Source organism: Hemibagrus wyckioides, linkage group LG18, assembly GCF_019097595.1.
Source record: "Hemibagrus wyckioides isolate EC202008001 linkage group LG18, SWU_Hwy_1.0, whole genome shotgun sequence".
Taxonomy (NCBI): Eukaryota; Metazoa; Chordata; class Actinopteri; order Siluriformes; family Bagridae; genus Hemibagrus; species Hemibagrus wyckioides.
In genome coordinates this window covers 7,225,001-7,240,000 of record NC_080727.1, presented here as the reverse complement: position 1 = coordinate 7,240,000, position 15,000 = coordinate 7,225,001, and the positions used below count along the sequence as shown (strand labels likewise).

The 15,000-nt window shown below is 40.0% G+C and overlaps 1 protein-coding gene across 3 annotated transcripts in view; it reads left to right on the top strand.

The window, feature by feature from the left end:
• ntng2b (netrin g2b) overlaps positions 1-15,000 on the top strand; it is a 104,433-nt gene that overhangs the window by 81,524 nt on the left and 7,909 nt on the right. The window contains exon 1 of one of the 3 annotated variants that reach the window (XM_058414999.1): positions 9,782-15,000. This exon is cut by the window's right edge and continues 88 nt beyond it. The exons of the other annotated variants lie outside the window; for them this stretch is intronic. Within the exon in view, the coding sequence (XP_058270982.1) occupies positions 10,681-15,000 (4,320 nt within the window). The 5' untranslated portion in view covers positions 9,782-10,680. Of the gene's footprint in view, positions 1-9,781 lie in introns of those variants that run through there. 3 annotated transcript variants of the gene reach the window in all.

The window sequence follows — 15,000 nt, the reverse complement described above, 5'->3', positions numbered from 1 at the left end:
TATACACTATCAGTACATCCAACATCACGGCATATGAACGTCCTTCCTCAAGGTAGTGCTGAATGAATCCCCCTTTCTTATAAATATAAACATATATGTTTCTTATTTTCTTTAAAAAATTTAAAGTTGCATGTAATAAAAATGGTATAAAGTGAACGGAGAACTCCACATGTACAAGAAATAAAGTTAGATACACAATTTCCTACTGCTTGTATATCTTGAGTGACAGATGTCTCGTCCAATCAGCGGGAAGAATTTCATTCGCAAACATTTCCGGTTTGTCTGAATTGTCCTTGTGTTTTCTAATTTGTTGTTTTGTTATTTTGTTTCACACTTCTCGGCCTCCGTAGGAAATCTTGACTTATTAAAACTACCACATTAATCTAAACCCTAATATATTATGTTCTGCCCGAACCTACTGTCAGAGCTGTCCTGTTATAGGAAAATAAAAACCCTGCTATTTCAGAAATGTATTATTTAATTCGTTTTAGTGCTTAGATATCCGTAATGAGCTTCTAAAAGAGCCAAAGCCACAAAATCAATACTTTGCTGTTCATTTTGACATAAGCACTCTTTACAGATATTTCTACACAGAATCCACTCCAGTTTTAAAACAGCCAAGCCATTAGATTAACTACATTTTCAATGCATGTCAAATAAAATATCATAAAGAATGATTTCATCAATTGTGCAAGGACAAGGTGCTTATAAATACGGCATCATTTAATTTTCTTAATGCATACGGTACACATTGCTAATCCATTTGTTTATTTTATTTCTTTTTGGTGGAAATGAAGCAGATAGAGCTAACAGTTTCTAACAGTCGGCTCTCACTGATCCTGACCTCTGGCGGCTGGTATTTCCTGTATACTGTGAAATTATTGTACCGTTAAAGTAACTTGACCAACACTGATTGACACCGTAATGAACATAATTATGCACAGAATAAGGTCAGCTTCTGTCATTTTAGCACAGGAGCATGACATTTTTTGACAAAGCTATAGAAACCTTTAAGGTTGTGTAACTGTTCTGCTTTAAAGCTCTTGTCTGACAAAACAGTTAGCATTTACATCGTAGCACTTCAATGGTATCTCTCTCTCTCGCTCTCTCTCTCTCTCACTCTCACACACACACACAGACATACACACACACACGCACGGTTCATCCATACCAGCTGATATGGAACACAGAGCAGAGCCTTTATGAGAAATAAAATAAATAATGACATTGTGAATAAACGCATGGTACATGGTGTTTATCAGCGGCAATTCTGTAAAGCAGTATACTGTATAGCAGAATAATGGAATAAATATGTGTGTGTGTGTGTGAGAGAGAGAGAGAGAGAGAGAGAGAGAGCAAGAGTGTGAATGAATTTCAACCCATAAATCATTCTCTTCCTTTTCCCCTTAGGTCTAAAGCAAGGTTTCTGAGTTCCAGTCCTCAGCCCCATTGCACTGCACAGTTTTTAGCTCTTCTTGCTCCCAGCACACCTGCTCCAGCTCAGCAGATAATGATCACCGGCCCTGTGTGAGTGCCAGCAGGTGTGTTTGTGGGCAGGGAAAGCTCGAAACTGGGAATGGTGTGCAGTGCAATGAAGTCAGATCCACATGACTGGAGCACAGAATCCCTGCTCTAAATGTCTATGGTGTTGTCCTAGACCAAATACACACCATGTGCACTGCACTGTGTAGCACAGTGTTGTGTAGTGACTAATGAGCTGAGTGTGTATATAGTACACAGTGTGTGAGAGATATGCCTTCTAACATGCTTCCCGGAGTGTATCCTGTGAACCAAAGTGTTATTTAACTACTTCTGTTCCTTTTTACTCAAACACAGATACTGATAATGCAACTCCTCAGGACTTCACTAAAGGTGGGACAAGTTTGACCTTTAGAGGTCCCCTGTAGTGCTGTAGCAGAGCTAACTAGAAACATCTTGGTCTTGCATGTAATTCAAGATTTTTTAATAGATGTCTTCAAAGATAAAATCATTCTTAACCATTTCCATATATACATGTATGTGGATTTGTAATTGCCTTAGATTGTATGAGAGATAGATATCAGCTAAATGAGATCAATTATAATAATTTTAAACAATATACTTACACTGCAAGACCTAGACTTTGGGCACATATGTTCTGGCCACTTCATTAGGAACCCTGTACTAATAGTGGCTAGGAATGTTTGCGCGACGATTCTTTTGAGATTCTGGTCCATGGTGGTATGATTGCATCACATAATTGCTGCAGATTGTGTGTATGCTGCACATTCCTGCTACTTTTAACACATCCCAGCGGTGCACTGTTGGATCAGGTGAGTGGATGAGGGAAGCCGCTGAACTCAACGGTTTGAGACGTGTGCATTGTGCTCTAAGTAGACATTAAAAACTGGGTAAATTGTAGCCATAATGGTCAGCTAGTGTACTCAGATAAGCTGTAGCATTCGGTCGATGATTAGCTGATGTTAAACGGTCCATTATGTGCCAAGAAAGCATTCCCCACACAATTACACCACCCCCACCAGCCTGAAGTATTGCCACAAAGCAGGTTTGTCATGGTGTTGATGGCAAATTCTGACACTACTCTCAGCTGCACAGACTAGGTGGCATTTTTCTAATCTAGTATCAGTTAGACTGTGACCAGTGTAGCCTCTGATTCTCATTCCTGGCTGACAGGAGTGGAACCTTATGGGGCCTTTTACTGCTGTAGAAAGTCTGACATGACTTGACATGTTTCAAGATTCAAGAAGCTTTATTGTCATTTCAACCACATATAGCTGACGCAGTACATAGTGAAATGAAACAACGTTTCTCCAGGACCTGGTGCTACATAAACATACAACAACAAGTTCAACACAAAAACAACACCACAGAGCTAGGACAGAAGTTTGTCTTAGCCACGTAAAGTGCACAGTGTGCAGCTAGGTGCAAACAGAGCATAGACAAGACAGTGCAAAAGACAATAAATACAAGAAAGACAACACAAAAGAACACAGGACACTTAGCACCGAAAAGAAAGATGCTTCCTGCTGTTGTGAGATGCTTCCTGCATTCAGAATGGTTTTTGAGTTACTGGAGCCTTCCAGTCAGCTTGAACCAGTCTTGCCTCTGACCTCTCTCATCAGCAAGGCATTTCTACCGAGATCAGCAGTTAATGAAATACTCAAACCAGCCTGTCTGCTACCAACAACTATGCCACGGTCACAATTCTGATGTGAACATTATCTGAAGCTCTTGACCTGAATCAACAGGAATTTATGCATTGTGTTACTGCAACATAATTACTTGTCTGGATAATTGCAGGAACATTTATTGCCCCTAATAAAGTGTCTGGCGTGTGTATATTATGTAGTATTATACCCCTGAGTAGGCACATAGTGTACCATGCTATACTATGAAGATAAGGGATGTCTAGTATAACACTAACACCACACTAATACAACATTTTCTGTTCAACACTGAAGTTAATGTAATTAATTTCTGTTCTGACCTCAAAGATCAGAAAATATTACGTTTGGCAAAAAATCTCAGAGAGAGGCTTTGTAGATTCATGTTGCACGGAAAAAAAAAATAAAAAAAAATGTTGAGTACTATGTACAGTCCTGTGACATCCACAGAGGAGCAAACAACAGGGATTTCTGTTTATTGTTGCTTGCCTGTAATCTTCGGAGAGGAAAACCTGCTTACATAGTGAAAAACAAATCAAAGCCTCTTATACCAGGGGAAGTGTTTCACAAGAACAAAGAGGTGGATACTCTAGCTGAGAGCACCAATTTCAATGCAAATGTGCCTTAATTTCATAGCGCTAAATGTATAGGAAGCTCCCCAAGCACACACCCACACACACCCTCATAAAAGCTTACAGTACTGAAAGACAATGTCTCATTGCTCCCTGATGTAAGTAAGACAGATGTTGTATTGATGAAAAGCAGTATTTGTTCATTTAGACAACAGATAAAGCTAGCTGCTAGTAATTAGCACAGAGAATATCTTACTACTGCAGGCAAACTTCCAGAAATTCATGGACTCCAGGAGCCTTAGGTATATTTACAGCAGTGGAACCTGGGTCTGTTTTAGATCCTGAACTATTTACTATTTATGAACTATCTACTTTATAGTAGATCCTATTCTGTCGGATCAGGATGTACCGAAGTGGAGCTAGCTAAAAAATAAAGTGCTGTCAATATGCAGACATCACATACCTGCTAAGCAGAAATGACTGATTTTGGGGGTATATCAGACATGGAGTGGCATTTCCAGGAAACACAGATTGTCCCTGTTTGTCGGCTTGTTCAAATATACTGACATAAACGGGTAGCTGCGCCTCATTGGTTAGGGGTTACTGATCAAGAGGTCAGGGTTTCAAGCTGCCACTGTTGAGCCTATGAGTAAGGCCCTTAGCTCTCTCTGCTCCAACGGTGCTGTACCATGACTGACCCTGTGCTCTGACCCCTACGTCTTAACAAGCTGGGATATGTGAAGAAAAAGAATCTCACTGTGCTCTAATATATATGTGACAAGTAAAGGCTTCAGGGTAACGTTGAGACACTCTGCTGAAACATTGTCCCTCAGGAGGGTACTATTTAATTCCTGAAAAGTTCTGTCTAAAATATAATCTCTGTCGAGATTTGAAAACGCAGAGTCACTCCATCCCATCCTGATTTTGTATTTTTTTTTAAGCAGCATACATTTATTCCTTATTGCATATGTCCCATTATCATGTGCATCAGTTCTGGACATCAGAAAACACCTTCGAAAGGAAAGACAAGGATCAGTTAGATCTTCTTAAGATAAGTAAGAAATAGAATTTGACGGGCCGTGCTGTTGAAGAAAAATAATCAACAACAGGGCGGTGTGATGTTATCTAATGTGATGTAACCAATCTAAAGTTGATATCTGAATAAATTAGATTAAGAACAAGGTGAAGCTTGTCATGTTCCTGAGCAACCACAAAACTGCTGACTCTAGAGACTCCTGCTAATGGGAAATAAACATCTACAAGTTTCACCATGTAACCCATACAAAAAATGTTTCTATTTGTTAAAAGTTTTTTCATTTGTTTATTATTAGGCTTAGATATTTTTAGTGCATCCATCATGCAAGTCTCTGTGAATTTGCTGTTACTATAGAAATGATAGCATATTAAATCAAGCAGCCTGGCATTTGCCTTGCGGTCAGAACTACCAGAGCTGCTGTTCCAGAAAATTATTTAACACCTTCTGGCCAATCAGATTCAATAATAATTCGGCAGAGTTAACATTACCTATAAATCATTGTATCATTATTTTAACCGAGGTTTTAGTACTAAATTTGATTTCCTGTAAATAATATCTGATGCAGCTTCATCTCCAAATTGAACCAAAGAGAATTCAGGGCTTAACAAACGTCAGCGTGTGTAAATGTCTCTGCGATGTGATGACACACTTCTGCATTCAAAGCACTGGTTCGAAACAACCTTCGTAGTTATCGAACTGCTGCCTTCGAAGCCAATAACTCATAAGACAGCATAGTCAGCAAGACACCACAGCAGCTGACTTCTGCTTCAGTCACACCCACAGAGCGGTTGCAGTCGTCCTCTGCTGAGAATTGTGGGTAGCCTCGTGCCGTGAGGAATATTAGCGCACACTTAAGTAGATAATTGATTAAACAGCACCTGCATACCGATTGAAGCCGGGAGAGCTGGGAGTTTTCATTTATGAAAGTGCACAGAGGCTTATAAACGCTGCATAATCACACAAACAGCACACACACACACACTGATAAATGAATAGTTCATAGAGCCAAATGAATCAAATGCAATGCTGTATGAGGTGGACAGGCCAAAAAAAAGGGGGGGGGGTGATGGAGGAAAAAGACAAATGAAGGACCAAGACAGAGCATCAAACATCCTTCAGAAAAAAAAATAGACCTGTTATGCACATGTGTGTGAGGGCAGGGTTTAAAGTGTACAGTTTGTGAGCTAAATCGATCGACTGACATTGAAGTGCTTTTACCAGGCACAGGAAATAAAAAAGACTTCCTGGATTGTCCAGTTTTAAATTCTTAATAAATGACTCTATAAAAAGATTTGAATTCCTTTACCAGTAAGCATCTGATCATTTGTATTTTAGCCTCTTGCAGTGACTGTGAGAGGTCAATAGCATTCATTAGGCCCTGCTTTTGAAATGGAGCACATGTGCTTAATTTGCTATTTGTAGTGTAGCTGCTGGACCTGAATAATAAACTAGGGTCCAGTGTGTGAAAAGCAAACAGCATTCTGTAGGGCTAATGGAACACGTCGCATTGTTCTAATATCCATAATATTTACGCATCCTAATGCAAAACTAATCTGTAGTTGAAAGATTTAATGGCTAATCAGAACACACATTTCCTGAACTTCTTTTGTTGCTTGAGTAATAAAATATTTAAAACATAGAAAACATGTGCGTCATGTATTATAATGTGGTACATGTGATATCTCATGATATGAACCAACTAATAGAGCACTATAAAATTAAAGACTTGTTCATATTTGGCTCATTAAGATGCATCAAAATCATGAGAATTTGAACAGAGGGAATTTGACAGCTTTGTCATTCTGGGTTTGTTAGACATGTGTAAAAGGCCATGCTGTCAATAGGTTTGTACAAAATATGAATAATTGGTGATTTTCTGAGAAGTCTGTCTCAGTGTTAATTAGGCAGAACTCATTTTGGAAGAAATCTGTGTGTACAACTGAACAGGAAGCGCCAAGAAGGCAAACTCTAGTGAGGGGAACAGTATCCTAGCAAATGCAGCCTACTGGACCAATTAGAATGGAGCTTGATCTGGTCTTCCCATCATCCCTTGCTCCACCGCGGCACCTGTATGCAGCTCAGAATGCTCTGATGCGTAACTTCAGAATGGTTTCGCATCAGATTTCTATTTTGCAAAGTGTTTGATTTTTTTTTTTTTGCACTAAATTCCCATGCTTGTGATTCGGAGCACAACCGGCGTGACTTGACTTTGGTGAAGGATTCTGGAAATGAGAAGAAAAAAAAACAAACAAACACTTGAAGGATGATCAAAAGACAAAATGAATAGAAGAAGCGAACTAAGATGCTGAGAGAGCGATAAAACGAGAAATAAAATGTTTATAAGGTTTTGCTGAGTCGGCAAGTGCAGCGGCTGAGAGGACAGAAATTGTTACAAAGTGTCCCAGGAATAGGACTGAAAAAGTGCATTGTGGGAAATAAGTGTGTACTCTGCAGTTGATAAAAAAAGAAAAGAAAGTCCATTTTCAGGTGTGTTTCCTATAAAAAATTTTTTTTTAAAAACCTATAAAAGCTTTATTAAAAAGTCTGAGTGCGGTTATTTCGGCCAACGCAAACCCAAAGAAGAGAATTAACATCTGGTATCAGATTTGATTTCATTCGGATAAATGAAGTACATATAGACTCCAATCAGATGTAGCTATAATTATTTCATTTCATTTCAATGTCTGTACCACTTATCCGATCTATACCTGGGTCACGGGGAGCCTGTGCCTATCTCGGGCGTCATCGGTCATCAAGGCAGGATACACCCTGGACAGAGTGCCAACCCATCTCAGGACACACACACACACACACACACACACACACACACACACACACACACACACACACACACTCATTCACTCACGCAATCACACACACTAAAGGCAATTTAGAGACTCCAATCAGCCTAGAAGCAGGTCTTTGGACTGTGGGAGGAAACCGGAGCACCCGGAGGAAACCCACCAAGCATAGGGAGAACATGCAAACTCCACACAATAAATGAAATGTAATAATTCTATATTTTGCTGAAACTATTTTATCTGTGTCTAGTATTATCTTGGTTATGAAGCCCTGCCCACTTTTTTTTTTTTTTTTTTTTGAGATCGGGGAATTGAGAAAGGTCCAGTTTTCTCTTCATACTAGATACACTGATAAACATTATGGTTTACTATACAGAAAACCTCGGGGGCACTATTTAAAACAGAAGTATATAGTCTTTCATGTTCGTTTTAGATGTTTTAGTTTTAGCGTAAACCTATATATAAACCATTCGTGCTGATCATGCCAAAACTGATCCTAGATCAGCATTTTCATATTGTGAGAATATATATATATTTTATATTCTATTATTATTATTTTATATTATATTATATACTATATATTATATTCTATTTTCTCCCCAAGCCCAGATAAAATGGGAGGGTTGGGTCAGGAAGGGCATCCGGCATAAAACCTGTGCCAAATTGAAACATACGGACCAAATGATCTGCTGTGGCGAACCCGAACAGGGAGCAGCCGAAATAACAACAACAACTTATACTATTTTCTCCCTATATTTACATTTGTAATTAAGCAACCCAAACCTGCAAAATACCAGAATAGAAAAAGACTAGAGAACGTTTAAGAAGGAACCAATAAGACACTTCAGTCTGGTTCATTTAGTAGAAAAGGTCATTTGGAAAATTTTTTGTTTGGTGATTGTTGTTCCTCATGGTGTTTAGGAGTGAAACTATGTGTGGGGGAGAAATAAAGAGTAGTGAATGTGAAATGAGTGAGAATTTAGTTGTTTGGTAGTTTGGTGCATATGCTGGAAAGAGTGTGTTGATCTTTTTGTATTAGTTTGCATGACAGATTTCTGTGCTGCTTTTTTTTGTTGCGATCATTTTTCAGTCTGGATGTTTGGTGTTTTCGGCGTTGTCACATTTAGTTTTGGGTTGTTGTTGTTGTTTTCTTTTCTAGTGATATATAGCTCTCAGTCACCACAATGCAAAAGAACAAAAATGGAATAAAATGAAATCTGTGTGTCAGTACATAAGATGATGCAATGCACCAAGAATATAATCTCGGTTGTGATCATACCATTTGTGATGGAACTGCTTTCCTTGTAGTGGAAGAGAAAAGAAGAATAGATATTTGAAACAACTTTGGAACAAACATTATTATGCGTTATCATGACTAACACACTGCCTCTCATATCTTTTTGCTTAAATAGCTGTAGTGTAGCCACATTAGCTCTAGTTAAGTGCATTAGAAGTGAAAGCAAATGATCGCTTTGCTAGTGTGTATCAGAGTGCACATTCAAAGCAGATCATCCTAACTGTCTAGAGAACAAGTTTGTGTTGGTGTGATGTTTGACACTGAGAGAAAAAACGGTCCCTTCATGATCCTTGTCATTATTATCATCTCTGCATTGCCTTTATGCCTCTCCCACATCTCCTTCAGAGGATTCTGGAACAAATGCGAGGCCTTTGGGAAAATATGGAGAGAAAGGAATGAAGGAAGGTAAGAGCGTCAGAGAGAGTGAAAAGAGAGTGACAGCGAGACAAAAGGTATCCGCTCACTTTCTGTGTCGAAAAATAACCAGCAGTTGCAGATCTGTCAGACAAGTTGGCACTGCAGTATTTATAGATATAGTCGGTAAGCAAGTCCCTCGTTTGATTAATTTAGTGTTACCTTAGAGCACAACTACGTTTTAATAACACTTTAACAGTTCATTCTTATGTTGTAATAATGTTTAGTGATATAAAATAATGGGACAATATAGCCAGGGCTGTCTCAAGTGGTGTGTACGGCCCAAAGTGGTATTTTATTATCTGTGTGTGTGTGTGTGCAGTAAAAATAATATATATATATATATATATATATATATATATATATATATATATATATATATATATATATATATATATATATATATATATATGGTTTTATATATATATAAAACCATAAGATACCATAAGATTTCCTATCTGTAAGAATCCAGTGGAGTGAGTAAGTTTGTGTGTTCCATCACCGTACCAGTCATGCCAATTAACATAACATAATAATGGAGGCTGATTTTTAATACAGGTTTAACTAGTAAATGAACTTGGACTATCTGGTGCCAAACTGTAAAAAAAAAAAAAAAAAAAACAATTGTTAATGGAGTCCTTTTTAATCTTCTAAATGAATGAGGATTATATAACTAAGAGTGAGGACCCCTGCCAGGTCATATATATTTTCCACTAATATTTCTCTAACGTAATCATATGTAAGTCGAAGCCAGAAAAGGCCATTATGATTAAATAAGAAGACAACCTGATCTGCAGAGAATCCAATTCAGAAGGTGACTGCTGATACTGCTGTTGATTCCTTCTATCTTTTTTAATTAGCACGCTAATAATCATTTCTAAACAGCTAAATAACGTCTCTTAACTTCTCGTATGGAGTGACATGATTGGCGGAAATATTACATAGGAAATTTAAGGCATAAAACCTTCATCCCTGCTCGATATGGCCTCTCCTGGTTGGCCTGCTCACTTCAGTGTCATGTCAATGCTTTATTACCAAAATACACTAAATTCTTTTTTTTTTTATCCATAAAAGGATTTCTTTTGAATTTATAATTTGGATTTTTTACCTCAACAGCCATTTCACATATAATGTTTGTTGCTATCATTTTAGCTGATGCATAATAAGTATAGGTTTGGGAGAACCCAACCCAGACCATTCACCCACCCATTGAGACGGCCCTAGACGTAACAAAGCTATATTAAACATTTTAATCTTAAATCCAATCAAGTGAACTTAATTGGGGCCAGTTCTGCTAAAACATTATAACATGAATATCTAGAGACTGAAATCCAAATTTCCACCATCAGACCATAAAAGAAAAGAAGGAGAGGATTATAATGGTGGGAAAGAAGGAATGAAAGAAGAAGAAGAAGAGGTGGAGAGAAAGACAAGCCAGAGAAACCTGTCTGCAAAAGAGAAAAGCAAAAAAGCTGAAAGTGAGGAACTAAAGGAGAAAGATCAAGGGCATGGAAGAGAAAGACCATATGAAAAAGAGCATGGGAGCAGACATCACTATGAAATTGAGGAAGAGAATGAACGAGAGAGAGAGCAAGAGAAAAAAGGGTTTGCTGGAAAAGAACATGGGAGAAGACATCACTCTGAAGGTGATGAAGAAAGAGAGCGGCCCACTGAGAAAGAGCATGGGAAAAGACATCGCTCTGAGGGAAAGGACAAAAGAGAACATGAGAGAAGAGATTATTCTGAAAGTCAGAAAGAAACAGAGAGGCTCTCTGATAAAGAGCATGGGAGAGGACATCACTCTAAAGCAGAGGAAGAAAGAGCGTATGAGAAAGATAATGGGAGAAGACATTACTTTGAAACAGAGGAAGAAAGAGAAAATCCCTCTTCTGAAAAAGCGCATGGGAGTGGCCATCACTCTCAAAGAAATAGCGAGATGAAGGGACCCTTCATGAAAGAGCACAGGTGGGGACATCACTCTGAAGAAGAAGAAATGACAGAGAGGTCAATTGAAAAAGAACATGGGGGAAGCCATCCTACAGAAGGTGAGGAAGGAAGACAGAGACCTTCTGTAAAAGGGCATGGAGGAAGTCATCACTCTGAAATAAAGGATGAGAGGAACAGAACCTCTGAAAAAGAACATGGCAGAAGAGATCACTCTGAAAGGGAGGAGGAAAGACAGAGGTCAAGTGAAAAAGGACATGGTAGAAATCATTACTCCAATGGAGATGGAGAAAGAGAGAAGCCATCTGGTGGAAGACATCGATCTGAAGATGAGCGTATGAAGGAGATGCATGGGAGAAGACATCACTCTGAAAGTGAAGATGAGATGAGACGGCACTCTAAAAAAGACCACTGGAATAAACATCACTCTGAAGAAAAAGGAGAAAGAGATTTTGAAAAACAGCATGGAAGAAGAAATCACTCTGAAGGAAATGAAGAAAGAGCCCTCCACTCTGTAAAAGAACACTGGGGAAAACATCACACTGAAGAAGAAGAAGAAGAAGACAAGACAAGAAGATACTCTGAAAATGATCATGGGGGAAGACATCATTCTGAAGAGGAGGAAGAAAGAGAGAGGGCTTTCAAAAAAGTGCATGGAACAAAACATCACTCTGAAGGAAGAGAAAGGTTGTCTGAAAATGTCCATGGGGGAAGACACCACTTTGAAGAAGAAGAAGAAGAAGAAGAAGAAGAAGAAGAAGAAGAGAGGTTTTTTGAAAAAGAGCATGAGAGAAGACATCACTCTAAAGAAGAGGAAGAAAGAGAGGCTGAGAGAAGACATCACTTTGAAAAGGTCCACGGGTTAGGACATCACTCTGAAGAAGAGGTATCCTCTGAAAAAGAGCATGGCAGTAGATATCCCTCAGAGCACTGGGGAAGACATCACTCTGTAGAAGAGAAAGAAAAAGAGATACCATCTGAAAAAGACCACTGGGGAAGCTATCACTCTGAGGGTGAAGAAATGCGGGGGAAGTACGCTAAAAGAGAACATGGGAGACATCACTCTGAAGATGAAGAAGATGAAGAAGAAAGCCTGTTTAAAACAGGGTATGGGGAAGGACATCACTCTGAAGTAGAAAGAAAACGACAAAGACTTTCTGAAAAAGGACATGGGAGAAGACATCACTCTGAAGAAGACAAGCCAAGGAGGACCTCTGCAAAAGAAAATGGGGCAACACATCACTCTGAAGGAGAGGAGGAAAGAGAAAGTCCCTCTGAAAAAGAACATGGGACAAGACATCACTCTGAGCATTGGGGAAGACATCACTCTGAAGGAGAGGAAGACAGAGAGAGACATTCTGAAAAAGAGCATGGGACAGGACATCACTCTGAAGGTGAGGAGGAGGAAAGAGAGAGTCCCCCTGAAAAAGAGCATGGGACAGGACATCACTCTGAAGGTGAGGAGGAGGAAAGAGAGAGTCCCCCTGAAAAAGAGCATGGGACAAGACATCACTCTGTGCACTGGGAGAGACATCACTATGAAGGTGAGGAGGACAGAGAGAGACACTCTGATAAAAAGCATGGGACAATACATCACTCTGAAGGACATGAAGACAGAGAGAGACACTCTGGAAAAGAGCATGGGACAAGACATCACTCTGAAGGGGAAGAGGATAGAGAGAGAGACTCTGATAAAGAGCATGGGACAAGACATCACTCTGAAGGGGAAGAGGATAGAGAGAGAGACTCTGATAAAGAGCATGGGACAAGACATCACCCTGAGCACTTGAAAGGACATCACTTTGAAGGTGTGGAGGACAGAGAGAGACACTTTGATAAAGAGCATGTGACAAGACATCACTCTGAGCACTGGGACAGCCATCACTCTGAGCACTTGGAAGGACATCACTCCGAAGTGGAAGAGGTCAGAGAGAGACACTCTGATAAAGAGCATGGGAAAAGACATCACTCTGAGCACTTGGAAGGACATCACTCTGAAGGGCAAGAGGCGAGAGAGAAACACTCGGATAAAAAGCCTGGAACAAGACATCACCCTGAGCACTGGGGAAGACATCACTCTGAAGGTGAGGAAGACAGAGAGAGACACTCTGAAATAGAACATGGGACAAGACATCACTCTGAGCACTGGGGAAGGCATCACTCTGAAAGACAGGAAGATAGAGAGAGACACTCTGAAAAAGAGCATGGGACAAGTCATCACTCTGAAGGAGAGGAGGACAAAGAGAGACACTCTGATAAAGAGCATGGGACAAGACATCACTCTGAGCACTTGGAAGGACATCATTTTGAAGGTGAGGTGGACAGAGAGAGACACTCTGAAATAGAACATGGGACAAGACATCACTCTGAGCACAGGGAAGGACATCACTCTGAACGTGAGGAGGAAAGAAAGAGTCCCCCTGAAAAAGAGCATGGGACAAGACATTACTCTGAGCATTTGGAAGGACATCACTATGAAGGTGAGGAGGACAGAGAGAGACACTCTGATAAAAAGCATGGGACAATACATCACTCTGAGCACTTGGAAGGACATCACTCTGAAGGTGAGGAGGACAGAAAGAGACACTTTGATAAAGCGCATGGGAAAAGGCATCACTCTGAGCACTTGGAAGGACATCACTCTGAAGGTGAGGAAGACAGAGAGAGACATTCTGGAAAAGAGCATGGGACAAGACATCACCCTGAGCACTGGGACAGACATCACTCTGAAGGTGAGGAGGACAGAGAGAGACACTCTGAAAAAAAGCATGGAACAAGACATCACTCTGAAGGTGAGGAGGAAAAAGAGAGTCCCCCTGAAAAAAGGCATGGGACAAGACATCACCCAGAGCATTGGGACAGACATCACTCTGAAAGAAAGGAAGATAGAGAGAGACACTCTAATAAAGAGCATGGGACAAAACATCACTTTGAAGGTGAGGAGGACAGAGAGAGACACTCTAATAAAGAGCATGGGACAAGGCATCACCCTGAGCCCTTGGAAGGACATCACTTTGAAAGAAAGGAAGATAGAGAGAGACACTCTAATAAAGAGCATGGGACAAAACATCACTTTGAAGGTGAGGAGGGCAGAGAGAGACACTCTGATAAAGAGCATGTGACAAGACATCACTCTGAAGGGGAAGAGGACAGAGAGAGACACTCTGATAAAGAGCATGTGACAAGACATCACTCTGAAGGGGAAGAGGACAGAGAGAGACACTCTGATAAAGAGCATGGGACAAGACATCACTCTGAGCAGTGGGGAAGACGCCACTCTAAAGGTGAGGAGGAAAGAAAGGGACACTCTGAAAAAGAGCATATGGCAAGACATCACTCTGAAGGGGAAGAGGACAGAGAGAGACACTCTGAAAAAGAGCATATGGCAAGACATCACTCTGAAGGGGAAGAGGACAGAGAGAGACACTCTGATAAAGAACATGGGACAAGACATCACTCTGAAGGAGAAGAACACATAGAGAGGCCTTCTGATAAAAAGCAATGGAGTGAACATCACTCAGAAGACGTCCATGGTGGAAGACATCATTCCGAGGGTAAAGTAACGAGGGACATTAAAAGAGAACATGGTAGACATCACTTTGAAGTTGAAAGCCTGCTTGAAACAGAAAATGGGGACAGACATCACTCTAAACCAGAGGCAGTAAGACAGGGAAAAAGAGAAAATGAACATGGGGGAAGACATCACAATGAAGAAGAAGAAGAAGAAGAAGAAGAAGGTGAAAGCCTGTTTGAAAAAGAGCATGGGGGAAGT